The sequence below is a fragment of the Callithrix jacchus genome, chromosome 9 (genome assembly GCF_049354715.1).
Source record: "Callithrix jacchus isolate 240 chromosome 9, calJac240_pri, whole genome shotgun sequence".
Classification (NCBI taxonomy): domain Eukaryota; kingdom Metazoa; phylum Chordata; class Mammalia; order Primates; family Cebidae; genus Callithrix; species Callithrix jacchus.
In genome coordinates this window covers 123,465,947-123,493,823 of record NC_133510.1, presented here as the reverse complement: position 1 = coordinate 123,493,823, position 27,877 = coordinate 123,465,947, and the positions used below count along the sequence as shown (strand labels likewise).

The window sequence follows — 27,877 nt, the reverse complement described above, 5'->3', positions numbered from 1 at the left end:
GGCGGGCCCTCCCCTCGGCCGTCCCCGCCCGCCCGCCCGAGCGGGGTCGGGGGAGGGGGCAGCATGGCCTGTCCGTCCGGCCCCCTTCGCCGCGCTCCTCATCTGCCCCGCGCCGAGCGCCGCCGCCGCCGCCGCCGCCGCCGCTCCGCTGCCCGCGCCGCCCGCGGCTCCCGATGGAGACTGACGCGCCCCAGCCTGGCCTCGCCTCCCCGGACTCGCCGCACGACCCCTGGTACGGCCCGGCCCGGCCTGCCTGGCCCGCGCCCGCCCCGGCCCCGCCAACATGGCCGATCCGGGTCGGGCCGGGCCTCCCCGGGGCCCGGGCCCGCGCCCCCTGCGCCCTGGCGCCCGGCGCTCACGCGGGCCCTTTGTGTCTCTCCTCCTCCCGCAGCAAGATGTTCATCGGGGGACTCAGTTGGCAGACTACGCAGGGTGAGCGAGCCCGGGAGCGCCCGCCGGCCCGGCAGGGTACCCCGGACCCCCAGGCGCCCCGGACCCGGACACCCCAGCCTGGCCCTGCGCCCTGCTGACCCCGGGCGCCCTCGCGCCCTCTTTCGCGCCCCGCCCGGGGACCCCGAGAGCGCAGGGCGATCCGCGAGCGCACCCGGCCTGGCGGGTGGAGGGGAGCAGATGAGGGGTTCAGGGGATATCGGGGGGTGGGCTGGGCCCCCGGGACCCGCCGGCGGCAGCGCCAACTCTGCTCGCACCTGCGGCTCAAACTTTTGTGAGGCTGCTCCCGGAGCGGCGGGAACCCGGCCGGAGCCGTCCCCCCTCCAGCCCAGCTCGGCCCTCGGCTTCCCCGGGCCCCGGTGGGCGCCAGGAGGCTCCGCGGGAACGGGGCGAGGGCGTTGGGGGGGGCGGCGGCAGTGGAGAGCGCGCGGGCAGCTTGGCGCGGGGGCGGCCGGGCCGCTCCAGGGTCACCGGGGGCAAAGGACGGGGGAGGGGGGAAGGGCGCGGGGCCCGGGCTGGTCCGAAGGCGGGTGTGTGGTTACAGAAGGGCTGCGCGAATACTTCGGCCAGTTCGGGGAGGTGAAGGAGTGTCTGGTGATGCGGGACCCCCTGACCAAGAGATCCAGGTGAGCCCCTCACCCCCTCCTCCTGCTCCCGGCTCGCCCCCCTCCACCCGCCACTCACTGCCTTGTAACCATCTGCCTCTCCCTCACTACGGCGCGCAGGGGTTTCGGCTTCGTCACTTTCATGGACCAGGCGGGGGTGGATAAAGTGCTGGCGCAATCGCGGCACGAGCTCGACTCCAAAACAGTGAGTGGCCCTCAGGGCTTCAGGGGTCCTTTGGGAGAGGGAGGCTGCCGGAGGAGAGGGTCAGGACTCTCCCCAGGGGACAGCTGGATGGGGTCCATGAGGAAGAAGGGAGAGTTCTTCTGAGTAAGAAGGCTGCCATGCTCTGAAACTTTGTCACTAGAGTTGGGGGGGAAGAGGGAGGAGAAAAATCCCGGCCTGTGATGAGATGCTACATCTCCGCTCCCCTAGTCCTGGTGAGGGGAGAGGCAGCCGCCACCCTCTCTCTAGAAGTAATAATCATGATGCCACAGAGCAGAGCTTGGGGTGGGGCTAGATCCCTCCCCCAGCCCAAATTGGGTGAGTCAGGGTAGCAGTGACCCACCCGGTGGCTTCTGTGAACTCTAACTAGTATTTGGCTCTGCGACACCCCCTCTTCATCCAGACCAATGGCAAAGCATTCCTGAAGCCCCCTCCCTCCCTCCTTCCCTCCTCCCCCGACTTTTGGTCAATGAGCTCCTTGCTTTGTGTGCAAGACAGGGACCTGCTTTGCCCACGGAGGGGATTTATGAGAAGGGCTCTCGCTTGCCTGGAAACGACCCTTCGGAAGACTAGATCTTAGGAGAAGCTGCTTGGTTGGCATTCAAACTCCTGAAACATTTTGCTGTTGTCCCACAGCTCCTTCTTGTCTTAGACCCTGCAGGGGGCGCTGGCTTCAGGGGAGATGGGAAAGGAGAAAAGTCAGAGGAGGGGGTTACCCCCATGTGATGGGGGTGTCTGTCTGCCGGGGACAGGGATAGCATGGATCTCTTCTCTCCTCACTTCCCGGCTGTCCCCCAGCCCTGGGCCTCTCTGCTTGGGTCAGTCCCTGGCTCCTGTTTACCTGCAACAATAGCTGCTTGTGCCCAAGAATTTGTCAAATTACCGCCTGTCCCCAGCTCCTGTTATCTCTGCCCAGTGGTTCCCACTCCCGATCGCGGTAATGAGCAAATGAGGCCAGGCCTCAACTTTGCCGGCTCTGAAAGGATCTTCTTGGCTCAGCCTGAGTGACCCAAGCCTGGAAATGGAGAGACAGTGGCCTATTGTTTTTGGTGATTATCTGCCATCAAGCTGCCTGTTCTCCTACCATCCCCTGTCCTCAGAATGCACTGATGGCTTCTGCAGTGCTCAGGAAGCTGAGATTTAGGGGCTGGGGGATGGAGGAGTGGAAGATTGATACAGGGGAAGAGAATGAGGGAGGAAGGAGGGTGAGATGAGTATCCTTAGGAGATGGGGCCGAGGAGGGCCAGGGCTTTGTCTGTGTTTGACGTCCTCCGGCCTGGGAGAGGGGGTGGGAGGGACGTTTACTGTGGAGAGTCTATTTTGAGTTCTTTCACCTTTTATTTACTTGGGTTTTATTTATGCTGCCAGCTGTGAGTCACAGTGGAGGTGGGGTGTGTCAGGGATTGGGTGTGCGTGGGTCTGTGGGAACGTGGCTTGGGGACTGTCTCCCCATCGGGGTCTGTGCAGGGGACTGTTTGTTGTGTGCTGGTGGCTGGGGCAGCTGCTTCTGGGAGAAACAGAAGGATAAACCTGTCCGTAGAGGTATGGAATTGAAACTTCAGACAGGAGAGACGGGCAGTTGTGATTTTCCCGGGAGCCCAGTGGGACTTGGCAGGAAAGGAAGCATTGCCCTAGCATGGATTTTGGAGGTTCCATCTCTGTGGACAGATTCCAATGGGGGAGCCTATAGGAGGCTAGTTCCTGGTTCATGCCATTCAGAGGGAAGCCAGAACCAGTTGCCTAGAAGGAGGCTGAGTTTTGAACAGAAGGAACTTTGGGAAAAGATAGATCTTCCCTGCGATTGGCTGCTGAACTTATGAATGACGTCCATCCATGTGGGTGGCAAAAAGCTCTGGCCTGACCTGGCCCGGTAGGCCCTGCATGGATCGCAGTGTCTCATGCCCTGTCTTTTTTTGTTTGTCGTACAGCTATAGTACCCAGGAGTACACCCAGATGCATCCTGATTCTTCCCTCTGGTTGTTCACAGCCAAGGGCAAAGGTGACCTGCTGGTAATAGCACCTTTGTTTGAGCAATGAAGGGCAGTTCACAAAGGGCCGCTTTCACTGCGTTATCTCATCTGATTCCCTGAAGCTGCCCCTGGGAAAAGCCGGTGTGATTGTCCCCACTTTGCAGATGAAGGAACTGAGGCTCAGAGGGTTCGAGTGCATTACCAAGATCACAGTCTTGGCAAGAGGCCCAGAGTTTCTAAGTTCAAGTCCCATGCCCTTTCACGACACCGAAGACTGCACTCTGCCTTGCCCCAAGCCTAGCTGCATTATCAGGGAGCTGTTTGCTCACAGCATCAAGGAGAGCTGTTTGATGTTGATAGTACTGGGAAAACAGAAGCTAGCCTTCTCCTGATGGTTATGAACTCTGTCTTGTGGCCTTTTGCAGACAAAGAGCATTTGCATTTGCAGGGTTTCCGAAGCCTGAATCGCATACCTTACCTAGATAGGTAATCTGGGTGAAGTCAGTTACAAAAGGAAGGCCCTCACTTTACCTGATACTTGAAGGAATAAGACTTGGCTTACCTTTTTTTGTTTTTGTTTTTGCTGTGAGCTAGACACCATGCCAAGTGCTTTGTATGCATTATCTCCAATAATCTGCTGATGACCCTTTGAGGTGGGTGTTACTATTTGCCCATTTTGCAGGTGAACTTGAACCCTGACATTCAAAGAGGGGAAATAACTTATCCATGGTCTCACAACTGAGAAGCAGTGCAAATGGGATTTGAACCCAACAGTGGGATGTTGGGGTCTAAATGCTTAACTGGCTGGGCACAGTAGCTCACGCCTATAATCCCAGCACTTTGGGAGGCTGAGGCGGGCGGGTTACCTGAGGCCAGGAGTTTGAGACCAGTCTGGTCAACATGGCAAAACCCCATCTCTACTAAAAATACAAAAATTAGGTGGGCGTGGTGGTGCATGCCTACAATCCCAGCTACTCAGGAGGCTGAGGCAGGAGATCCACTTGAACCCGGGAGGTAGAGGTTGCAGTGAGCTGAGATCATGCCACTGCACTCCAGCCTGGGCAATAGTGAGATTCTGTCTGAAAAAAATAAATAAAATAAAATAAAATAAAATAGGTGCTTAACCACTATTCTCTCCTCCTAGAGGCTTTTGGGGTTTCTGGCACCTTTGTGTCCTGGGAGGAGAGAGGTCCTGAGGGCTAAAGGCTGGCTGTGTGGTCACGATTCTGAAAAGTGCGATAACCAAGACCCCTTTTACCTCTCTCTTTTCTTGTAGATTGACCCCAAAGTGGCCTTCCCTCGGCGAGCACAGCCTAAGGTAGGTGTGTCTATGTCTGGGAGGAGTTCTTTTACTGCGGGCAATACTGGGAAGTGATTTTCCCAGTATTTCCTGCTCTGGAAGATGCTTCTGGAACCTCTACTTGGAATGTTTGTGAAATGGGCTGGGCTGGGAAGAGGGGATTCTTGAGGTCCTCGCTCTGTGACCTGAAGACACTCCATGTGAGCTCTGGGGCAGACTGGAGAGGGGCTTGAGTGTGCTGGGAGAAAGGGGAGCTACTCCGAGGATTTGAGCTACTCCTGTATTTGAAGCCTGCGGTAGAGTTTAGAGCCTGAGTCTAATTCCGCCATCATAGGCCACAGTGTGGCCCAGGCCTCTGGAAGTGAAATACAGGACAGACTTAGACCCCGAGGCCGAGCTACCATCAGGCTAGGCAGCGACACTTTGGTCCTCCCAGTCACCCTTTGCAGAGGCAGAGGGGACCACGGACTCTGTCACCTGTTGTCTTTCAGTCTAGATGCCTCTGGCTGCTTTCTCAACACTCTCACACTGGTGCTCTGGCGAGTTCTCCGGGTGAGAGGGGCAAGGTGTGCCGAAAATGGGTTTCTGAGCCGTTGAGCCATATAGCACTCAAAACATTTTGGTGCAGGGCAGGGGCCTAAAAATCTCTTCCACCCCTCAGGGCAACTACCCAGGTCTTCATTTTGAAGTGACTGAATATAGAGGACAGGAGGAAAGACTGGTTGCAAAACAGGGGGTCAGGACCCCTGAGTTTACTGACTTATCATGGATCCTAGGACGAGGTCACTCTCCAGGAGAGCTCAGTCTCTCCCTCTGCCAGGTGGAACTAGAAGTCTCTAAGATTCTGAGCCTGTGAGTTTCATCAAGGCCCCCAGCTCCTGCCAGGGCTGAAGGAGAGGAAGAATTTTGGGAGACAGGAAAGGGGCATCTCTGGAAGGGTCCAGTAGAGGGCCTGAAAGCAATTATGGAGCAGGTATTCGAAGGAAGCCGCACCAGGGAGCACATGGTCGGAATTGGGTTAATTCCATTAAGCAGTTTGGTGACAGAAGGTGCTTTAGTGTTAGGATGGGGCTGGGAATTGCCGCGGATTAGCCATGCGCTCCTGGGGTAATTAGGACCATGTGTTCTTCCTAAAACAGGGCTGGGGCCACGGGGCTGCCAGAGGTTGTGTTGGGAGGAGGTTGATGAGGAAAATGTCGGCTTTCAGCTCAGGGAGACTCTGTGATGGAGCGTGGGGGGGTCTCCCAGGAGGGCCAGTGGGGTCTTAGAGTTAGGCTGTGGGTCTGGGTCGCTGGCCTGCCCCCTGTCCTGTGTTAGTCCTTAGGGAAGGCATTTTCTGGACATAGTCCCTAGGGAGGGAGGCAGGAAGGAGGCGCATTCGAGCCAGCCAGGGTGTGGGTGCACAGCTGCCCATGACAGGCCTAGAGGCGGGGGGTCCAAGAGGGAGCCTGGGGGGGGACTTTCAGGAGGCTGGGGCCACAGAGAGCTTGTCAGCTGGCATCCTGGCAGGGGGGCTCGAGCCCCTGCTGGTGGCAGTAGGCCACAGGACTCAGATGCCCACTTTCTCATTCCCTCCCCTAACAGATGGTGACTCGAACGAAGAAGATCTTTGTGGGGGGGCTGTCGGTGAACACCACAGTGGAGGATGTGAAGCAATATTTTGAGCAATTTGGGAAGGTGGGTTTAAACTGGGGGTGCTCGCTGCTGGGGCTGTGAGCGCGCTGTAGAATGGGGCAGTTGCAAGCTGGACCCAGCAAGGTCATTCAATTCCTGCCAAAGATGAGAGCAGGGCTGGATCCTGCTGTGCGTGGGGGGAGATGAGGCAATCCACCTTGCAGCCTCCTGGCTCATCTGTGAGCCTCAGACTCTGGACTTCCCTAGGGACAGGGAAGCCACACAGTAGCTGGCCCTGTTGTTGCCCTTCCACTGTATTTTTCTCTTGCTTATCTTCATTCTCCCAAGGGAGGCAGCGCTCCTCAGCCAGTTCAGTCAAGTCACCCAGTGGCCCCCTGGGAGTCTGCACCTGTCCAGGTCACTGGCTATTGAACCCTTCCCCACTCCTTCCTGGCGAGGATGATAAGGAGGCAATAAATATGACTCCCAAGTTCTCTCGGTACCCTATTTACACAGGTGGGGAGCTTGGAGCAGGAGCTGGGGGGCTGCTGGTCCCCTGGGTATTGTGGGGAGCTGATGAGAACACCTTCAATTCCTAATCAGGAATTGAGGGTGTTTTATTTGAAGATTTAGTTTCTGGGCCTCTGAAGAGGTAGAAGTTGTGGCTACATCAGACAATAGGGTGTCCTCTGAAAGGGGAAAAATGTGAACTTTGGGGTCCCATGAGGAGATGGCAGAGAGGGGCCTAGGTTTGAAGTCTAGGAGGGAAAGAGGGTTGTTTTGCTTGGGGCAGGGGTCGCTGGTCTTTCTTTTCTTAGGTGAGACAGGAGAGAGGCTGGGTCTCCACTTTCCCATCAAGACACTTCGAGTCACCCCCAGGCAAGCCAAGGGGAACGTGGCCTGGGAAATGGGCCTGGGATTGTGTGTGGGAGGAGGTGTCCCCTGGCCAGCGGAGGCTGGTGGTGTGGGGGACCAGAGGCCTCGGCTTTCGTGCCTCGGTGGGCACCTGGGTCAGGGAGGAGGGCAGGTCGAGCGGGTCCGGGCCCCAGAGGGCAGGGCGCTCCTGGGAAGCAGCAGGCCCGGCTCGGCTGCGGCGGGGTGTCTTTGTGTCTGAGCGCCGAGCATTAGAGCTCGCACTAATCTGATCCAGCAGCTGTGATTGGAGGCCGCCTGCCCCCGGGGCCGGCGTTGCCATGGCAACTGGGCCCCAGGAGAAGCCGTCAGCGGCCGCGTCTTTTGTTCGGGCCTAAATCGGCGTTGGCATGTGAAACCGGCCCGGGGAGGCCAGGGGGAGCCGGAGAATAGGCTGCCAGGGAGCGAGGGGGACAGCCGGGAATGCCAAGGGCCCCGCGGCGGGGGGCCCCCCGCCCAGATCGAGGGGCCGCCGCCGAGGGGGGAACAATGGTCAGCCGCCATGGCTGCCACTCAGGCTTAGCCGCCGCCGAACTTGGCTGCTCGGCTCCCACTGGTCAGCGGGCCTCGGCTGCCTCCCCTCCCCCGTCCGATCCCCCCTGCCCTCGGGTTCCCATGGAGACCAAAGCCTATTAAGGACACCGGGCCAGCAGCCTCCCTCCCCTCAGCTGGCCCCACGAGGGGACACCGGTGGGGGTAACCTGGACCCCCAGCCATCTTCCTTGCCCGGTGCCCTGGCCTCAACCCCACCGCCCCACTGGGGGACTCTCCAATCAAGGCCCAGGTTGAAGGGTGTAGAGGGGCCAGGGATGTGACCTTCCTTGCAGGGTTGGGTGGAGGAAGGCCGGAAAGGTTGTGGATTTGGGCAGAATCCATTTGTGGGTCAGGCAGGGACTGGGAGCTGTAGGATTAGGGAGGAGAGTGTGGCTGGTTCTTCCCTTCATTTCATTCATTCATTCAAAAAATGATTGCGCTCCAGTCAAGGTGTTCAATAGGATGGTGGTCATGGCCCTAAATGACACAGACGCTGTCCTCATGCAACCTTCAAACCAGTAGTGTTGGGCTGCTGTCTCTCCAGCTTTGCCTCGCTCCCCGGTGTAACTATGGGGAAGACCCTTCCTTGTAAAGATAACAATAATAGCTATTATTTATTAAACACTTACTGTATCCCAGGTGCTGTGAGTTAAGAGTGTTACATGCACTATCTCATTAAATCCTCCCATAGCCAGGCTCAGTGGTGAGCATCTGTAGTCCCAGCTACCAAGAAGGCTGAGATGGGAGGATGGAGGATTGCTTGAGCCTAACAGTTCAAGACCAGCCTGGGCAATATAGTGAAAACCCGTATCCAAAAAAAAAAAAAAAAAGTGTCTTTCATTTAACTTCAGACTGTGAGTGTGAGATAGACACTGTTATGCCTATTTCGCAGATAAGGAACCAAAGCCAGACAGACAGCAAGTCACCTGCCCAGGGTTACCCAAGCAGCAAATGCAGGATCCAGGATTCCAGCTCAGGCCTGGCCTACCCAAAGCCTGTGTTTTGATCACAATCATTCTTTTTGGGTTTCTGATTTTCCATTGGTTAAGCAAGGGGTGGGGAAGATGTGCCGAGCCTGAAATGACTGTCCTGTTTGGATGGTGCAGCTGATTTGGGATTGGGACTCAGATTGGGTCCATAGGATGGGAGTGAGAGTGCCACTCTGCTGCCTGGGCCCCAGTGCAGGGAGTGCTTTGAGAAGAGTAATGTCATGAGATTCTCCAGGGACCTTGTTGCCTCCTGGCTCAGTGGGGTCCTGGTTCTCCCAGAGGGAGTCGAGGCCCACTGTAGCTTGATGCCTAAGGAGAGCTAGAGGATCACTGTATTTCAGGGTCTTTAATGAGGCAGGGGAGGGCCTTTAGAAGGTGGATGATGGGGTCAGGTGTGTTGGCTCACGCCTGTAATCCCAGCAATTTGGGAACCTGAGACAGTGGATCACTTGAGGCCAGGAGTTCGAGACCAGCCTGGCCAACATGTAAAACCCCATCTCTACTAAGATATAAAAATTAGCCAGGAGTGGGGGCATGTACCTGTAATCCCAGCTACTCAGGAGGCTGGGGCAGGAGAATCACTTAAACCTGGGAGGCGGAGGCTGTAGTGAGCCGAGATCGTGCCATTGCACTTCAGCCTGGGTGACAGAGTGAGACTCTGTCTCCAAAAAAAAGAAGGTGGATGATGGGCCTGGAAGTAGAGGGAAGGAGCTAGTAACCCATAGCTTGAGAGAAGCTTTTTTTTTATTTTAATCCTTTGGATGTCTGGCCATTTAGGAGAGGGCCAGGGCCTGGAGTGGAATTGGATTGGGTATCAGAGGCAGCCCCTGATTTATACCAAGGGTGACTCAGACCTTAGCTAAGAAAGAGGGCAAGGAGGAGGCACCAGATGCAGGCAAAAGGAAGGTGGCCCCAAGGCCTGTGGCATCCCGTGTATCCAAGGGGTACCTGGAGGAAGTCACAAGAATGGACTGGGGTCCAAGAGAAGATGGATGATGTAGACCCTCCCCCTTCTCCAGTCTCCTTCCCCTCCCCCAGTCATTGGGAGGCAAGCAGCCCAGGCACTGAACTCTACTTGCTTTAATTACAGCCTCTAGCAAAGGAAACCTCAATTAGAGGAAAAGATCTGTACCAGGAGCGGGGAGTCCAGTCTGGTCGCTGCCCTCCTGACCTTTTGCAAAAAGGGATGAGGCTTTTGCTTCCCCATCTCACCATTTTCCTCCCTCCCGTGTTTCCTTCTCTAGCATCTTCTCTGTGCCTCCCCAGGTTGGTCAAGGTCTTGCTGTGTGACCTCGGGCAGGCAACTTCACCTCTCTGAGCCTATTCACTACACCATGAGGCTTTTACCATGCAAGGAATGTGGGGAGGATGTTGGAGCTTAATAAATGCAGGCTGGTCCAGTGAGATTATGGTGATTGAAAAGGGGACACTATGACATTCATTGGGGTTGCAGAAGGAAAGTTGTCCCCTGCGGAGGGAGCAGGTTTAAGGTCAAGTCTGGAGTGGGCAGGAGGGCAGTGGGTTCCTCGGTCGTGGTGGGTTCCCCTGGTGTCTGCTGGGTCCTCCATGGCAGGCTGTGTTTCAGGTGGACGATGCCATGCTGATGTTTGACAAAACCACCAACCGGCACAGAGGTGAGTGTGGCCCCTCCCCCTTCCCAGGCTGGGCCCCGTGGTCAGCCAGGGGGCTGCAGGTCACAGCTGCCCTTTCATCTCGCCTCCTGACATCCTATCCCCCAGGATCTGCGTCCTCTCCCGGGCCTGGCCTTAAAGAAGGCTTTTGTCCCGCCATTTCCTGTGCTAGAAACTTGCCGAATTGCAGACACCCGAGAGGAACAGAGAAGTACCCCCCCACCCCCCCGCAACCCACTGAGCCTCTCGCTCCCACCCTAGTGCCGTCTGCCACTGCTGGAGCTTACCTTGTCCCTGGTAACCAGAGCTTAGGCCAGGCTGCTCAGGATCAGGCTGACTCCACAGCTCCAGGCAGACACCTCCCACCCAGCCCTCAGCCCTCTTGCCTCTGAACCTGTGAGCCTCTGGGCCACACCATGTGCGCTGCCTGGCTTTTTTCTCCCGAGGGCCTTATCTTTTGAGAAACCCCTTTCCAGCCCCGGGGCACCCCCAGGAAGAAACGGGGTTGTTTCTCCAGTTGTTTTGGGGGCTTTTAGTCCATTTTGGGAGTGGGGTATGTGCTGTGTGTGTGTACATCTGTGCATAAGGGGGTGTCTGTGCCTAAATATCTGTGTATATTTGGTATGTCAGGGTAACTGCACATATAGAGCACCCCAAGAGTCTGTGTGATATGCAGGTACCTAGGTGTGTGCATGTGTGTATATGTGTGTGTCTGTGTACATTTGTATGTTTGGACATGTACACCTTTGCGTAAGTTTAAATGAGTGTGCATGTGTGTTCTTTCCTCCCTTTTTGGAAAATACCTGAGGACAAGAAAAAGCATGTTGAGTGTATTCTCATCACAGCTCTACCACTTTCTAACATGCTGTGTGACCTTGGGCAAATTACTTCCCTTACAACTTGGGACTTGAAACCCTGTGTCAGTGGGTAGCTGAGAGGCTTCCAGGCTGTGTGCAGAGCCTTTGATTAACTCTCACTCACCAGAGAGAGAGGAGCAGTGGTATTGGTGTGACCTGGGGTTGGGTTTTGACCCTGTGCTCTGGTTCTGACCTTGCCTTTGTCCTTTGTCCAACTTCTAGGGTTTGGGTTTGTCACATTTGAGAGTGAGGACATTGTAGAGAAAGTGTGTGAAATTCATTTTCATGAAATCAACAACAAAATGGTGAGTCGGGACCGGGCGCGGTGGCTCACACCTGTAATTCCAGCACTTTTGGGAGGCTGAGTGGGTGGATCACTTGAGTCCAGAAGTTCGAGACCAGCCTGGCCAATGTGGTGAAACCCCATCTCTACTAAAAATACAAACATTAGCTGGGTGTGGTGGTGTGTGTCTGTAATCCTAGCTACTTGGGAGGCTGAGGCAGGAGAATCACTTGAACCCAGGAGGCAAAGTTTGCAGTGAGCTGAGATCGTGCCACTGCATTCCAGCCTGGGCAACAGAGTGAGTGAGACCCTGTCTAAAAAAACAAAAACAAACAAACAAAAAAACATAGTGAGTTGAGACTAGATGAAGCGAGGTACAGAGAAGACTGGGGCTACTAGAGGCCTGCCAGGGAAGCTCTGAGTTTCTAAAGGCAGGCAGAGGGGCTTGAAGTGAGTGGAGGCAGAGCCAGTTCTCCTACCCCCTGAAAACCTAGATAGGGAAGCAGTGTTGCATGGTAGTTAATCGGGCAGATGACTTCCCTTCTCTGAGCCTCAGTTTCCGCATCTGTCAAATAGGCATGGAAAAGCTCCTCTATCATAGTGTCGGTGTATGTGTTCATTGAACGATTGCATGCAAAGCCATTTACACAGACCCTAGCACATAGTGAGCGCTCCATGAGTGGTAACCATAAAATTGCTTTCAGATGGACGATGAAATTAATAGAGGAACAAGAGGGATAATGACCCTAGCTCTGTAGGAAAGACTCACCACCAGGTCTCATTGCAGGTGGAATGTAAGAAAGCTCAGCCAAAGGAGGTGATGTCGCCGACGGGCTCTGCCCGGGGAAGGTCTCGAGTCATGCCGTACGGAATGGACGCCTTCATGCTGGGCATCGGCATGCTGGGTATGCGCGAGCCTGCGCTTGCGGCTTCTTTCTGCCGGAACTGCTCCCAGGGCTAGCAGGGGCTGTGTGGATGTTGCACCTCTTCTGTGGTCTGCCCTCCTCCTGTCTGAGTCATTGGGCAGGAGTGGGGACTAGGGATCGGTCGGGTCTAGCAGTCCTACCCAAGGTGGGGTGATTTGGTTGGGGGGGTGCTGCCCTCTGGTGGTGGCCAGAAGAAAGGTCCAATCATATTAATTGGTCCTGTCAATCTGTCCATGCTCTCCTCCATCCATCCCTCCATCTGTCCATTCCTCCATCCATTCATTCATCCAGTACACAGTTATTGAGCAACTCTGTATGCCAGACATTATGCCAGGAATTGCAACAATGACTTTCCTTGGGGCTTTACAATCTGGCAGGGAAAATAAGTAAGAAGATAAATAGATTTCAGATGCAGAAGTGTAGGGTGCCAAGGGAGTGTGGTCATAGGGAGCTTGACCACGACTTGGAGTGGTCAAAGTGGGAAAAAAAGTTACATTTGAGTTGAGTCTGCGGGTGGAGTAGGAGCCAGTTATGGGGAGGCTTGAGAGAAGGGAAGGGGAAGTGTTCCAGGCAGAGGGAACTGCATTTGCAAAGGACTTAGGAGGAGTAAAAGGAAGGCTGCCTGGTCTTATTGATTCAAGTAACACTTATTGAGCAACTTCTGAGAAGCAGAACCTGCTCTCATGGGGCTCTTCTTCAAGTGAGAGGCAGCAGTAAATGGGCACTGCCACTACAGAGTGACTGGAGGCCGTGGGGGGCCCAGGGAGGCATCTAAACCCACCTGGAGGCTGGGGAGACTTCCTGGAGGAGCTGAAGTCTGCCACAAACCTTGAGAGCTGAGCAGAAGTCAGCTGTGCTTTGGGTGTAAGACTGAGGGTGGTAAATCTGAGTTTGGCTCCTAGGAAGATCAGAGGCTCCCTGGAGAGATGAGATGAGTACACACAGAACCAGAACAGTACAAGGGGGTCTTTATGCCAGGCATGGGGGAGGGGCGCATAGAGAGGTACTCTGGGAATTCAGAGGAGGGGGCATGTTGTGGGCTAGAGAGTCAGAAGTGGGGAGGCGAGCAGTCTCCAAATAGGGCACAGTCTTCCTTGAAGTTTTTCTTTTTTCTTTAACATGTTATTTGTGTTATTTGGAAGTAATTCCAAACTCACAGAGGAGTCAAAAAAATAAAATAGTACAAAGAACATCCGTTTGCCCTTTTATCAGATTCACCTGTTCTTAACATTTTGGCCCATTTGGCTTGATCGGTTTTACTCTATGTGTATATATGTGTGTGTATGTGTTTGCAAATATGTTTGTGCACATGTATACACACAAACACACACACTTGTGGTTTTTCCCTGAATCATTTGAGGGTTAGTTCCATGCCTCGTGGCCCTTTACCCTTAGATACTTCCTAGGATTGGGGGTATTCTTTCACGTAACCATAGTTTAGTTATCAACTTCCTAAGTTTATAATTGACACAATATTTTTATCTAATCTACTTTCTGTTTTCCAATTGTATCAATTAATTGATTCAATAATGCTCTTTTTTTTTTTTTTTTTTTTAGGAGAGATAGGGTCTCACTATGTTGCCCATGCTGGTCTTGAACTCCTGGCCTCAAGCAGTCCTCTTGCCTCAGCCTCCTAACATGTTGTGGTGGCAGGCATGAGCCACCAGGCCTGGCCAGACCCAGTAATGCTCTTTATAGAATATTTTTGTCCTTCAGAACAAGATCCAGGCTAGAATCAGGTATTGTAGTTAGTTTACCTGTCTCTTTCACCTTGTTTTAAATAGAACATTGAGACAGTTTTCTTCTAAGGTGATTCATGAGCTGGTTTCACCTCCCAATTAAAAGGTGGAAAAAGAAAGAAAGAAATTCTCTAACAAACAGTGAGATTGGTGGTTACGAGGCTTGTAGCCAGTTGACTCTGAATTTCAACCTTAATTGCATAATTATTGCTATTTGATTTTTCTCTGAGAAGACAGAAAATCAGCTGCGGGAAGCAGTGGCTCATGCCTGTAATCCCAGCACTTTGGGAGGCTGAGGTGGGCAGACCATGAGGTCAGGAGTTTGAGACCAGCCTGACCAACATGGTGAAACCCCGTCTCTACTTAAAAATACAAAAATTAGCCGGGCCTGGTGGTGTGCACCGGTAATCCCATCTACTTGGAAAGCTGAGGCAGGAGAATCGCTTGACCTGGGAGGCGGAGGTTACGGTGAGCTGAGAGCGCACCATTGCACTCCAGCTGGGGCAACAGAGCAAGACTCACCAAAAAAAAAAAAAAAAAAAAAAAAAAGAGGGAAGACAGAAAGTGAGCACTTAAATAAATCATTACTACCCATTCTGTATTTCACCCCCCCACCCAAAAAAAATAATGAGTACTTTCTGGCCAGGTGTGGTCAGGTGTGGTGGCTCATGCTTGTAATTCCAGACAAGGCAGAAGGATCACTTGAGGCTGGGAGACCAGCTTGGACAAGACCCCCATCTCTACAAAAAAAATTAAAAAATTAGCCAGGCATAGTAGCACACGCCTTATAGTCACAGCTACTGGGGAGGCTGAGGCAGGAGAATCACTGAGCCCAGAAGTTGGAGGCTGCAGTGACCTATGATTGTGCCACTCTGCACTCCAGCCTGGGCAAAAGGGCAAGATCCTGTCTCGAAAAAAGAAGAAAAAATCATGCTATAAGTTCAGATAATGATCAGTACTAAGAGAAAAACCAAGGTAACATGATAGAGTTTGTAACTGACAGAAAGGAGGACTCCTATGGGAAGATGTTTTTGAGTCTTGCACGATGAGAGGCACTCAGACATGTGGTCATCTGTGAAGAGGCACCAGGCAAAGGCCCCAGCATGTGCAAAGGCCCTGAGGTGGGAATGAGCTTGGCAACGCTGAAAAACAGCAAGGAAGCCATTTGTGGCTGGAGCAGAGGGAGGGAGGGGCAAAGTGCAGGAGACCAGAGGGAAGCAGGAGCCAGAGCACAAACAGCCTTGGATTATTCTCAGCCAAAATGTGTCACCTTTCAGAGCCTCAGTTTCCTGTCTGTAAAATGGGGCTCCTAGCAGTACCTACCTCTAAGGCAAATTTAACAGGATCATAGTGTGCAGCGGTCAGCACAGGGCTTGGCATGAGGAAGGTATTTGGAAGGTACAGCTATTATTCAGGATGCAGGAAGGCTACGGGGCAGGAGTGGCTCAGGTCCTTCTCCATGAGAAGGATCCACCCTGTGGATGAGGCATCTGACACCGACACCTTCCCCCATCAGGTTACCCGGGTTTCCAAGCCACAACCTACGCCAGCCGGAGTTATACAGGCCTTGCCCCTGGCTACACCTACCAGTTCCCTGGTAAGTTCTGCTCAGTATCCCTCTGCTGCCAGCATGCCCCTGGTTCCTGGGCAGTCTGACTTCTCAGGGTGGTGTCTGGGGGTGCATGGCTGGGGGTCTGCCTGCTGGAGGCATGGAAGGAAGGGCATGTCTGAGGAAGGAGGGCCTCTCCCCACCCATCCCCCCATCTTGTCCCCAGAAGCTGGAGACAGGGGCTCCCAGCGTGGCCCTGCATGGCACCATTCTCTCCCAGGCCATCCTCTGCCTGCCTCCTGCCTGTCTCTCCTCCTTACCCAACTCTGGGGTTGCCACTTCCACCAGAGAGGGCATCGGGCTTGTAGTGGGGGCCTCTCCGAGGGCCACCGTTGGTTGCATCATCACGAGCTCCTAGAATGACCAGGCTCTAGGCTGAGCCCTTTCAAGTTCAGACACGGTACTATGCTGAGACCCTAGATGCTGAAAAACAATTGAGAAGCGTGATCATTCCGACTCTCCTGTAAGCCAACGTAAAGATAACACCAGACCTGAAAGTAACTGTCAGGAAGCCCAGTTAAGCTCTGGACTTCCCCATGAGGACTATTCAATGCCGTTTTCTTTGAAATAGGACATACCAAACTTAGGCAAGGCTATTTATTTAGGATCTTATTTATTTGGAGGGCCCCCTAAGCACTTATGTGCTCTGCCCCAGGGCTGTTGAGCTTGGAGAACTTTGAGTATGTGATGTTGCCTAATTCTCCAAATAATCTCACAGAGGAAGGATGTGTCTCTTAGAGACGAGGGCATAGGCTCAGAGAGGAAGAATGACAAGCTAAGATGAGCCAGCTAGGAAGTGGCAGAGCTGGGACCTGAACCCAAGCCTGACCTATTGTACCTATTCTAGGGCCATCGCTTTTCATCAGGCTGCCTCCTCTGCAACACACACATACACACACACACATACACGCATACGCATACACACACATACACACATGAGAAGAGGAGGATTCTGGGAGATATTTTTGGTACAACCCTAAGCCTTTTAGAGACACCCGCATCTGGGCATGGTGACTCACCCCTGTAATCCCAGAACTTTGAGAGGCTGAGATGGGAGGACGGCTTGAGCCCACAAGTTTGAGTTCAGCCTGGGCAACATAGTGAGGCTCTGTCTCTATGAAAAAATGGAAAAGTTAGCCAGGCATGATGGTGTGTGACTGTGGTCCCAGCTACTCAAAGACTCCAGCCTGGGCAGCAGAGTGAGACCCTGTCTTTAAAAAAAAAAAGGAAAGAAAGAAAAAGAAAAGAAGGAAACAAACACCTGGAATCCAGCCCTACCCCGTGCCCAGGGTATAAGTGGCAACTTTGCTCTCTCTCTCTCTCCTCTGTGTCCGTCTCCTTGCCCTCCCCTGCCTGCTGGGAACTGTGCTGTCCCCTCCCCAGCTCTTGGGTCCCGTGCATGGCCTGTCTCCTCACCCAGTGTCCCTGTGGGTGCATTTGTCCTCCCTGGGCCATGGCCGAGGGGCCTCCCCTGCTTCTTCCTAAGCTGTTTTACGTTTCATTTTAGAATTCCGTGTAGAGCGGACCCCTCTCCCGAGCGCCCCAGTCCTCCCCGAGCTTACAGGTCAGTCGCTCGGATTTTGTATACCTTTCAGGCCACATGGGGAGAAAGAGAAGGGGCCCAGGGAGCTTCCTGGGGAAAGCTAGCGGGATCCTTTTCTCCTGCCTGCCAGCCCTCCGGCTGTGGGGAAACAGCAGACTGTGCCTGGGCACTGGCCAGTCTGGGCGGCAACATGGCCCTTAAGGGTGGGGCATAGGGCCAAGCCAAGCAGATGGAGGCAAAGTCACTCATTCATCCATTTGGCAAATATTTATCTAGCACCTCCCATGTGCCAGGCTCCATGGAGGCTCTGGGATCCTGCAGTGAACAAGCCAGGGTCTCAAACTCATTGCAAAGTGGGCCGGGCGGGGATGTCTGCACACCGGTGTGGGCATACCTGCACTCGGTGCCAGCCAACTCTTGCCGGGAGGGGATACAGACTCACTATGCTCAGAACTCATTTTTTTCTAGAGATGCCAGAAACCTGGCTTTTGCTTTCGTATGAATTTTTCCATTATTTTTCAGTGTTGGCCACAGATTCCAAATGTTTAAAACACCATGAGCCAAATGAAATATTGCCAAGGCCTGAATCCAGCCCTTGGGTGATTTCTGGGCAAGTGGGGTGAAGGTGACAGGGGCCCAGTTCCCTGGCTGGAACCTTCCTGTGGGCCAGCTGGTTCAGCTTCAGGGCCGACCTCAAGCCGAGGAGACAGCAGGCACGTGGGGTGGGCTGCAAAGGGTTTCTCTGTCCCACCTGCTTCTCCCCCACCCCACCCAGACTCTCCCCTCAACCTGGCCATGTGTGGAAGACGTGAGCATGGACACTGCCTTAGATAAGACCTTCCTTTGAAGGGGTGCTCAGGGTTCCCCCAAAATGGGGCAGAAGAAGAGAAACCTGGAGTGAAGGAAGGGGAGGGAGGAGAACCCCAGAGATGCAGGTGCAGAGGCTCTTCCCTGAAAATAGGGAGAGTTTGTCCAGTAACTGTAGGGGTAGAGGCTGGAAGGAGGTCCTCGTTACTCATTTAAGAACTATGTGTGCTAGATGCGATGGCTTACGCCCGTAATCCCAGCACTTTGGGAGGCCAAGGCAGGAGGATCCCTTAAGGCCAGGAGTTCAAGACTAGCCTGGGCAACATGGTGAAACCCATCTCTACTAAAAAAGAAAAAACTAGCTAGGTGTGGCGGTGCATGCCTGTGGTCCCAGCAACTTGGGAGGCTGAAGTGGGAGGATTGTTTGAGCCCAAGAGGTGAAGGCTGCAGTGAGCCAAGATTGCACCACCGCACTCCAGCCTGGGCGACAGAGTGCTATGTGTTAAGGATCTACTGTGCACAGGATGCTCTGCCAGACCCTGGGGACAGAGCAGGGATAAGACAGAGGCAGGTCCTGACCTCACAGAACTTGCAATTTAGAGAGGGCTGCAAATACTGTAGAAATAAGTCATTCTTCAGTGTGGTAAGTGCATGCTGGGGTTGGTGCCTCTGACTTCATGGAAATGCCAAAGTGAGCCAAAAACCAGACCTCAGAGCCCAGTCCCTGGCCTTAAAGAAATGACAGAAGAGATGTCTCCTTTAGAGACATCTTGGCAGGCAAGGGAGGAGGTTCAAGGATCAACAGTGCTTTGGCATCTGGGCTCTGAACTTTTCCCCAGCCTTGGAGAAAAGGAGACTTGAGTGGTTTTTCATGCACTCAATAACTATTCATTGTGCCAGACACCACTCGAGGCACTGGAGACACAGCAGTGAATGAGACGGGCAAGGTTCCTGCCTTCCTGGAACTGATATTCCAGAGGAAGGAGACAGCAATAAACAAGTAAACAGGCCGGGCGCAGTGGCTCACACCTGTAATCCCAGCACTGTGGGAGGCTGAGGCGAGCGGATCACTTGAGGTCAGGAGTCCAAGACCAGCCTGGCCAACATGGTGAAACCCCATCTCTACTAAAAATATTTTAAAAATTTGTCAGGTGTGGTGGTGCATGCCTGTAGTCCCAGCTACTCAGGAGGCTGAGCCAGGAGAATCACTTGAACCCAGGAGGCAGAGGTTGCAGTGAGCTGAGATCATGCCACTGCACTCCAGCCTGGGCAACAGAGCTAGACTCTATCTCAAAAAAAAAAAAAAAAAAATCAGGTAAACAAGGAAAGAGTCCCTAAATATTCCCAAAGTAAGTAATATTTTTGGGCTGGGTGCTGTGGCTCATGCCTGTAATCCTAACACTTTGAGAGGCCAACACAGGAGGATAGCTTGAGGTCAGGAGTTCAAGACCAGTCTGGGCAACATAGCAAGATCCTATCTTTAAAAAAATATATATATATTTTTTTTAAAAGATGTTTTTGGAGGGTGAGAGGTTCCTTGAGGAAATTAAAGCAGGGAAATGTGCTAAGGCATGAGGGTTGGGGACAAGGGGCTGCCTTAGTCGGGGTATCAGGGAAAGCTTCTTAGAGGAGGTGGCATCTAAGTGAGAAACAGCCCCCACCGAATGATGTTTTTAGGAAAGACTCTCAGCAGGGTGTGCTAACCTCAGCCCTGGGAAGCTCCAGGCTGAAGCCACCTGGTGTTTTAAGTAGAGACCCTTTCTACTCCTTCAGCAGTTATTAAACACCTGCTGTATACAAGGCAGGGTTCTAGGTGCTGCAGAGGTGAAGATGATGGCAGACAGCAAGCAAGGGTATAGTGCCTGTATCTGAAGAGGAGATGGCAAAAAAGAGGCTGGGGGGATTTGGGGAGGCAATGGTCATTTCTGAGTGGTCAGGGAGGCCCTTGGGAGTGCTCTCAGGGGACAGGGGTGAGGGAAGCAGGACAGGGAGCAGAGAGTGTGGTGCAAAGCTGTGGCCTCAGTGGGAGCCCAGCCTCAGCCTGACCCCTGGGGCTCCCTACCTGGAGGCAGCAGACCTGGGGGGCTGTCCCCTGTGTCATTCCGTTGGCTGGGCTGGGAAAAGGGACGTGAGCTCCTGGGCATCTCTGGGCCAAGTGGCCCCTGTTTTGCCAAGGGCACCCTGGAGAAGGGGACAGCTGTGGGCAACCTTCATAGCTGCTCAGGCTTGGGTGCCCTGCCCCCACCTTCCATGAGCAGTCCAGGGGAGAAACTGCGGCTCAGCTGCTCACTGGGAAGCTGTCCTCTCTCCCACCTTTTTCCATCCACGCCGTGAGTCAGAACACAGATGGTGGCCTTTTCTGCCTTGACCCTGGGGCTACCTGGACCCCTCCGAGGTAGGGCCAGGCTAGAGAGGCTCTGTCTAGAAGGTAGGGCCTCCTTCACCCCTCTCCCCCCTCGCCACCACACTGACGTGCCCATCCCTTTCCTTTCAGCCATTCCTCTCACTGCCTACGGACCAATGGCGGCAGCAGCGGCCGCGGCAGCTGTGGTTCGAGGGACAGGTGAGCTCCCCTGGGGTGCAGGAAGAGAGATGAGGAAGCACAGGGAGTAGAGAAATCCAGGGGAGGGGAGGTGGCCACTGCCACCCCTTTGCAGAGGGACACTTGTTAATTCCCTCAAGTATCAACTGATGACCTGCTCTGTGCTGGGCGTCATGTAGCATGGGCGAGACAGCCAGCAGCAAGACTGACAGGCTCGGCCGGGCGCCATGGCTCACGCCTGTAATCCCAGCACTTTGGGAGGCTGAGGTGGGCAGATCACCTGAGGTCAGGAGTTCCAGAGCAGCCTGGCCACCCTGGTGAGACCCTGTCTGTACTAAAAATACAAAAATTAGCCGGGTAGTGGTGCACGCCAGTAATCCCAGTTACTCTGGAGGGCGAGGCAGGAGAATCGCTTGAACCTGGGAGGTGGAGGTTGCGGTGAGCCAAGATCACGACTCTGCACTCCAACCTGGGCAACAGAGCAAGACTCCCTCTTCTCAAAAGAAAAAAGATGGCCAGGCGTAATGGCTCACGCCTGTAATCCCAGCACTTTGGGAAGCCAAGACAGATGGATCACCTGAGGTCGGAGTTGGAGACCAGCCTGACCAACATGGAGAAACCCAGTCTACTAAAAATACAAAAATTAGCTGGGCATGGTGGTACACACCTGTAATCCCAGCTACTTGGGAGGCTGAGGCAGGAGAATCCCTTGAACCCAGGAGGCAGAGGTTTCGGTGAGCCGAGATAGTGCCATTGCACCCCAGCCTGGGCAGCAAGAGTGAAATTCTGTCTCAAAAAAAAAAAAGACTGACAGGGTCTCTGCCTTCCAGGGCTTGCAGCCCGGTGGTGGTATCAGGTATTAAAAGGCAATAATGCTGATGGCTGATGCTGCTGCTCTCGAGGGGCGTCTGGTACCAGAGGACCTCCCAGCTGGGGCCTCTAGGAAAGGCCAGGAAAGGCTTCCAGGAGGAAGGGCCTCCTAACTTTGCATTCAAAGGCAGAGGAGGAGCAGTGTTTCTGGTTGAGGGAATAGCATATGCAAAGGCTTGGAGACCAGTGGGTGGGGAGAGTGCAGAAGTGGGGAGTGGAGAAAGGAGGCACGGGGAGCTGGGGTGCTGGGGACAGTGGAAATTACAAATAGCAGAGGGACGCGGGTCAGGGTTTAGAACGTGCATTCAGCTGCCAGGTGGAGAGAGGTTGGGAAGGGGCTTGGGAGAGGAGGCTGCTGAGTGGTCATACGAGATGATGGGGGTCAGGGCTGGGGGTGACTGGGTGGATGGGTGTGGGGAGATCTCCAGGAGATAGGCCCACAGGACTTGCTGAAATGTGGGGGTCCTGGCTAGAGTGGGTGGGACAGGCTTGGTGGGTGCTGTGGGGTGGCAGAGGGCACCGGGGCTATCACCGTCTTCTTTCTGGGTTGCCAGGCTCTCACCCCTGGACGATGGCTCCCCCTCCAGGTTCGACTCCCAGCCGCACAGGGGGCTTCCTGGGGACCACCAGCCCTGGCCCCATGGCTGAGCTCTACGGGGCGGCAAACCAGGACTCGGGGGTCAGCAGTTACATCAGCGCCGCCAGCCCCGCCCCCAGCACCGGCTTTGGCCACAGTCTTGGGGTGAGTGGCCAGGCCGGATGGCCTCCACCTCACCCCCCACACTTTGAGAGACCCCCCAAGTTGGGAAAGGGAGAGACCATCTTTGTCTTTGGGGGCAAAAGGAGGGTGGGGAAGGATGAACGGAGAGTCACTAAGGAAGAACAGTGGGGGCTCCTGTTCACTCAGTGGGCACTTAGTCATCACCTCTCAATGCCAGGCATAATGGGCTCTAGGTCCAAATGAGACACATGGTATCTCTGCCTGCACGGAGGTTCAATTCCAGCCCAGGGTGCCCTGGTTTTATCCAGGGTGCTGGTTATGTGCAGAGTCCCTGGCCCTCTGTTGGAGAATCTTTGAGCCGACCTTCGCTGGGGGTGATCCAGGCAGGTAGAGAGGGGTCTGCGCCTCACCTTGGATTTCCTGCAGAGAGAGAAGGAGCCCCTGGCCTTTCTCTACTTTCCCAGGAATCTAGGAGTCAAATTCTTTCCTTTTCAGGGCCCTTTGATTGCCACAGCCTTCACCAATGGGTACCACTGAAGCAGGGGACGGTGGCAGGAGGTGAGGATGTGGGGAGGGGCGGGTGGCAGGGTAGCACTGAGGAAGCCTGTCCTGGGCCATCGAATCCGGGACACGGGCCCCATTCCTGCCCTCAAGAACCCACAGTCCCAGGGGAGACAGATCTTTCTAGCAGCTGTGGTCAGTAAACATGAAAAGCTGCTCAACCTACTCCATTTAAACGCAGAGAGCAAAGCAACAGTGCAGCTTCACAGCCCGCCTATCAGGTTAGCAACGATTCTTCTTCTTATTATTAGTTCTGAGACAAGATCTCGTTCTATCACCCAAGCCTCCTGGGCTCAAGGGATCCTCCCACCTCAGACTCCTCCTGAGTAGCTGAGACTACAGGCACAAGCCACCAAACCTGGCTAATTTTTTTTACTTTTTTTGTAGAGACAAGGTTTCACTGTGTTGCCCAGGCTGGTCTCAAACTCCTGGACTCAAGGGATCCTCCTGCCTTGGTCTCCCAAAGTGGTGGGATTACAGGTGCGAGCCACCAGGCCAGGCCACAAAGATTTTTTAAGCTCTTTTATTATTATTATTGTTTGAGATGGTGTCACCCTCTGTTGCCCAGGCTGGAGAGCAGTGGTGCGATCTCGGCTCACTCCAACCTCCGCCTCCCGGGTTTAAGCGATTCTTCTGCCTCGGCCTCCCGAGTAGCTGGGACTATAGGCCCACGCCACCACACCCAGCTAATTTTTGTATTTTTAGTAGACGGGGTTTCACAATATTGGCCAGACTGGTCTCAAACTCCTGACTTTGTGATCCACCTGCCTTGGCCTCCCAAAGTGCTGGGATTATAGATGTGAGCCACCGTGCCTGACCTATTATTATTTTTTTAGCTGGAGTCTCACTCTGTCACCCAGGCTAGAGTGCAATGGTGCAATCTTGGTTCACTGCAACCTTGTCCCTTGGGTTCAAGCTATCCTCATATCTCAGCCTCCCGAGTAGCTAGGATTACAGGCATGCGCTACTATGCCTGGCTAGTTTTCGGTTTTTTGTTGTTTTGTTTTTTTTTTTTAGTAGAGACAAGGTTTTGCCGTGTTGGCCAGGCTGGTCTCAAACTCCTGGCCTCAAGTGATCTGCCCTCCTCGGCCTCTCAAAGTGCTGGGATTACAGCCATGAGCCACTGCACCCAGCCCTATTATTATTATTTTTAATAGAGACAGTCTCAGTCTCACCCAGGCTGAAGTGCAGTGTGCAAACTTGTCTCCTGTGTTCAAGCTGTTTTCGTGTCTCAGCCTCCCAAGTAGCTGGGACTACAGGAGCATGCCATCATGCCCGGCTAGTGTTTTTTAAATTTTTTGTAGAGATGGGATCTCACTATGTTGCCCAGGTTGGTTTGAACTCCTGGCTCAAGCAATCCTCCTCTGCCTCAGCCTCCCAGAGTGCTGGGATTACAGGCATGAGCCCCCATGCCTGGCCCACAAAGATTTTTTAAGATGAACAGTGCCCAGCCTTGGTAAAGACATGGGAGAAACAAGCGAGTACAGTGGCGCCGTGGTTCCCGGGGCAGTCTGGCATGTTTGTCCCAGTTTCAAACATTCATGCCCTTGGACCCAACAATTCCACTTCTAGGCATTTATTTTTAAAACTGCAAATAATTGAAATACCCATAAAAAGGAGGATGGTTAAACAAATTAGTGTATGTGTACCGTGGTGTAGTATACAGCTATCAAAACGGGATACCTTGGCTGAGCACAGTGGCTCACGCCTGTAATCCCAGCACTTTGGGAGGCCAAGGCGGGCGGATCACCTGAGGTCAGGAGTTCGAGACCAGTCTAGCCAACATGGTGAAACCCCATCTCTACTAAAAATACAAAACTTGGCTGGCGTGGTGGTGCGTACCTGTACTCCCGGCTACTCGGAAGGGTGAGGGCCAAGAATCGCTTGAACCTGGAAGGCAGAGGCTGCAGTGAGCCAAGATCAGGCCAGTGCACTCCAGCCTGGGCAACAGGGTGAGACTCCATCTCAAAAAACAAAAAACAGGATACCTTGACTTGTGGGACTATGTACATGGCCATCACAGTGTCTATCCAGATGATGGGAGACAAGACCATTCATTCACCCATTCATTTATGAGCCCTATTCCAGGAAAGAGGGAGGAGCAAGACGGACAAATTCCTCTCTATTTCACAGGACAAAAATCAAGTGAACATATGCGACAATTCCAGAATGTGCGTGAAAGAGTTATTTTAGATGTGGGGTTCAGAGAAGGTATCTCTGAGAAGGTGACATTTGAATAAATCCAGCCATTCAAAATCTGGGGAAAGAGCCATCTGACCAGGGAACAGAATGTGCTAAGTCTGGCTGGGTGTGGTGGCTCACATTCGTAATCCCAGATCTTTGGGAGGCCAAGGCAGGAGGATGGCTTGAGGCCAAGAGTTTGAGACCAGCCTGAGCAATATAGTGAATCCCCATCTCTGCTACAACAACAAAAATGAGCAGAGTGCGTTTGTCTTCACCTGTAGTCCTAGATACTACCTGTAATCCCAGATTCTTAGGAGACTGAGGCAGGAGGATTGCTTGAGCCTAGGAGGTTGAGTTTGCAGTGAACTATGATCGCTGCCACTGCACTCCAGCCTGTGCAACAGAGCAGGACCCTGTCTCTAAAAAAATAATAAGAAAGTAGCTAGGCGCGGTGGCTCACGCCTGTAATCCTAGCACTTCGGGAGGCTGAGGCAGCTGGATCACCTGAGGTCAGGAGTTCGAGACCAGCCTGGCCAACATGGCAAAACCCCGTCTATACTAAAAATACAAAAATTAGCCAGCTATAATCCCAGCTACTCCGGAGGCTGAGGAGGGAGAATCGCTTGAACCTGGGAGGTGGAGGTTGTAGTGAGCCAAGGTCGCGACACTGCACTCTAGCCTGCGCGTCGGGAGCGAGACTCCCATCTCCAAAAAAAAAAAAAAGCAAAGAAAAGAAAGAAAGTGGGTAATGAACAAAGCTCCCTAGAGGGAACTGGGGAAAGCTGCGCGTGTCCCGGGAGCCCCCATAACCTCCCCGCTGTGTTCCCAGCGCACCAGCCTGCAACTGACTGAGGACCGCGAGTGAGCCAGCCAGGGGGCGGGAGACCTCAGCCGCAGCCGCCGCCCCCTCCCCCGCAGCGACTCGGACCCGCTACTGCCTGCCCCCAACTCCCCGGGCCCGGCCCCTGCCCTGCCGCCCCCGACGGCGTCTGGCTCCCTTACTAACGTCCCCCTCTTCCGCCCTCGCCCCGGTCCTACCTGCCCCTCTCCCGGCCCCACCCGCTTTTATTTATTTTGGATTAGCCGGTTGCCCCCCCAAGCCCTCTGGTCCACCCCTCTCGGGTCTGCGCCCCTCCCTCCGTGCCTCGCCCCCTAGGACCGCCCCCTCCCCAACAGGCTTTGGATTTGTGCATAGAGTGAAGGCGGAGGGAGCCTGCTACAGGCCGCAGCCCAGCCCCTGTTTTTTATTCTGATTTCCCCTCCTTTGCTCTTTCCTTTTTTTTTTTTTTTTTTTTTTTTTAAAGAAACTGTTTTTAAACTATTTCTAGGTTTGTGAATGTGAAGCCCCAGGCCGCAGGGGTCAAGGGGCCAGGTGCCCCCCACCAGCTGAGAACAAAGTATCTGTCTGGGTGTGGGCCCCTGGCCGCCTCCCTCCAGCCCTGGAGAGGAGGGCAGGGCTGCGGGGAGGCCAGGCCGAGCCCCTGGAACCATCCCGTCCTGTATCATATGTAAATACTGTGAGGTGATGCGCCCACCCCTCTCGAAGGCCCCTGGGGGTGAGGGGCTCCCCCCTCCCCTGTTTCTGTCCCCTCAGACACCGTTACTGTAAGCTTGCAGGCCTCAGCTGTGGCCGCGGCAGGCCCGCTCTCTCAGGCCCTCGGGGTCAAGGCCTTGGTTGGGCCTGTCCACCCAAAAAACCCGGTGTGGGGGCGAAGGGCGCGGGAAGAGAAAGGCTTGCCCGAGACACTGCTGGACGGGAATTAACTCTCCAAAGGGCTCCCCTGCCCCTACCCAGGTTGGGTCCTTGTGGTTTCTGCTCTGAGCCTCTCCCCCTTCCCCCTCGACCCCCGCCATGAGTGGGCACCAGGGGACGCTCTGGCGAGGGCAGCCCCTAGGGGAAAGCAAAGGGCGTCTCAGGGAACCCCCACATTCTCTCACTGACGTTCCCCACCAGGATGACCCCACAGCCAGCGTCCCTTGGCAGCCCCTCACCCCAGAGCCCCCTTCTAGGAAAAAGAGAGGCTCCGGGCGTGGGGCCTTCATGAACAGTGGCCTGGCTGGCGTGGCAGGGCCGAGGCCCACCCACTGCCATCCCCCTTCTCTGTGTCCCTGTCCCCCAGGTCTGAGGCCCAGGGCCCCAGCTCTCTTCCCCGGCATCGCCCCCGCCCCCAAACCCGGCCTTTGGAGAGTTAATTGTGTGAGGTGCTTAACCTATCAGCCCTGAGAACACAAAGCAATAATCTTTGTTACTGAGGTACGCGGCGGTTCGTGTTTTTTTTTTTTTTTTTTTTTAATGTTTCCTAATAAAAGAGAAGCTGCATTTTATTGGTTTTTATTTTTAATTTTCTACATGTTTGAGCTGAGTCCTGAGACACTTAGCTCCCCCTCTCCCATCCCCTCACCCTTCCACCCCGCTGGGCCCCACCACGGGCTCAGGACCCTGGAATTCCGTTTTCTGATTTGTTTGGGATTTTTTTTTTTTTTTAAAGATGTTACATGGTGTTTCCAAGCCAGCAAGTTACCACCCTCCGGTGTCTCTTCTCTCCACATCTGTAACTTCTTTTTCCAGGTTTTATTTTCAGTTTTAAATTCCTAATAAATTATTTGAAAACGGTACTGGGCTTGTGAGTGTCTTGTGTCTCTGTGCATTCAAGGATACCTTATTTTCCTGCTGTAGGAATGGCAGGACTCACCTCCATCCTCTTAGAGTCCTGGCGGGGTCCAAGAATTAAACTGACATAAAATAGATGAACAGGGACAGGTGCGGTGTCTCATGCCTGTAATCCCAGCACTTTGGGAGGCTGAGGCGGGCGGATCACTTGAGGTCAGGAATTCTAGACCAGCCTGGCCAACATGGCGAAACCCTGTCTCTACTAAAAATACAAGAATTAGGCAAGTGTGGTGGCAGGCACCTGTAGTCCCAGCTACTCAGGAGGCAGAGGCAGTAGAATTGCTTGAACCCGAAAGGGAAGCTGCAGTGAGCTGAGATCATGCCACTGCACTCTAG

At 54.0% G+C, this 27,877-nt stretch overlaps 1 protein-coding gene across 9 annotated transcripts; it reads left to right on the top strand.

Moving 5' to 3' along the window:
• The first annotated feature begins 74 nt into the window (after window positions 1-74).
• On the top strand, window positions 75-27,486 carry MSI1 (musashi RNA binding protein 1). Of its 9 annotated transcripts, none has more exons than XM_035257822.3 (15): window positions 75-232; window positions 392-432; window positions 995-1,076; window positions 1,176-1,260; window positions 4,525-4,566; window positions 6,133-6,225; window positions 10,183-10,231; window positions 11,308-11,390; window positions 12,156-12,273; window positions 15,550-15,630; window positions 17,150-17,206; window positions 20,487-20,555; window positions 21,992-22,146; window positions 22,621-22,683; window positions 25,700-27,486. In XM_035257822.3, exons 1-14 carry the CDS (start codon window positions 174-176, stop codon window positions 22,660-22,662), a joined length of 1,056 nt encoding a protein of 351 aa, XP_035113713.1. In that variant the 5' UTR covers window positions 75-173; the 3' UTR covers window positions 22,663-22,683; window positions 25,700-27,486. The 9 variants fall into 9 exon arrangements, with proteins under 9 accessions (XP_035113713.1, XP_035113712.1, XP_035113715.1 ...); XM_035257821.3 differs by having other exon boundaries at window positions 21,959-22,146; XM_035257824.3 differs by lacking the exon at window positions 17,150-17,206.
• The last annotated feature ends 391 nt before the right edge of the window (window positions 27,487-27,877 follow it).

What these genes read in the sequence shown, in the direction of transcription:
- MSI1 (XM_035257821.3), top strand. Translation starts at nt 174, where the DNA reads ATGGAGACTGACGCGCCCCAGCCTGGCCTCGCCTCCCCGGACTCGCCG. An exon ending in GACTCGCCGCACGACCCCTG is followed by an intron (nt 233 to 391) that starts GTACGGCCCGGC and finishes CTCCTCCCGCAG; the next exon opens with CAAGATGTTCATCGGGGGAC. An exon ending in AGCTGTGGTTCGAGGGACAG is followed by an intron (nt 20,556 to 21,958) that starts GTGAGCTCCCCT and finishes CTGGGTTGCCAG; the next exon opens with GCTCTCACCCCTGGACGATG.